We start from the raw sequence: 759 nt of genomic DNA, 5'->3' as shown, positions 1-759 counted from the left end.
ATTACGTTACCCCCACCGCTTGCGCGCTTCGAGATAAAACGAGCCCAATGCTGTCCATCGAGCACATAATTCCATGTTGGAGACACCTAAGAAGCCGCAGATATCAGCGCCTACCATGGGTATACCAAAGAGCCCGAACTTCAGGATAGCGGGAATGGACCAGCGTAAATCATTCCAAGTGGCGGCGTTGTCTCCAGTCCAGTGAGCAACATGCACGCCGCTACCTGGGAATGTTGATCTCGACAGTACGAACGACCGTTTGTTGGTAAGTTTTTCCAGTACAGAATTGGTCACGATGGACTCGGAAATGCCGTACAAGTTGTGAGTGTCATACTGACGGAGACCGCCGTACTGCAGCGCAGTCGTTGAAATTCCTTTGCTGTAGATGGCGTCGTGATTGTCAGCACTGTTGATCGCGAAAGGCGGATTGTCGTAGCTGTTTTCGTTGTCGGTACAGTTTAGACAGCAGATTGTCATGGTTGTGCTGTTCCCTCCCTTTGGACACGTCTCAGCTAGATCGCGCAGACAAGTAGTACCCGGACAGAAATTCGCCAGCTCGTTCATGTCGATCCAGAGACCGTCGAAGTTATAGCTCTTGTACATGAGTTGGATCTGTTCGCCCCAGTACGACTTTGCGTCCGGGTGGAAGAAGTCCGGGAAGACCCGAAAAACGAGCAAGTCATGAAGCACTCACTCGGCGGCTGGAGTCGGAGTTGGAAAAGAGTGATGCTGTCCTCCGTTTATTCTTCGATCTACTTC

General features: G+C 51.3%; 1 protein-coding gene across 1 annotated transcript; it reads right to left on the bottom strand.

Annotated features, from left to right (window-relative positions):
* Window positions 1–6: 6 nt before the first annotated feature.
* PPTG_01217 (hypothetical protein) lies at window positions 7–603 on the bottom strand (the record flags this gene model as incomplete). Its single annotated transcript, XM_008894454.1, has 1 exon — window positions 7–603. The coding sequence occupies one exon, from the start codon at window positions 601–603 to the stop codon at window positions 7–9; it is 597 nt and encodes a 198-aa protein (XP_008892702.1).
* Window positions 604–759: the final 156 nt, after the last annotated feature.

Source organism: Phytophthora parasitica (genome assembly GCF_000247585.1).
Source record: "Phytophthora parasitica INRA-310 unplaced genomic scaffold supercont2.3, whole genome shotgun sequence".
NCBI classification, from domain to species: Eukaryota; Oomycota; class Peronosporomycetes; order Peronosporales; family Peronosporaceae; genus Phytophthora; species Phytophthora nicotianae.
Note: the sequence above shows the minus strand (reverse complement) of the source record. Positions and strands in the feature narration are given on the sequence as shown.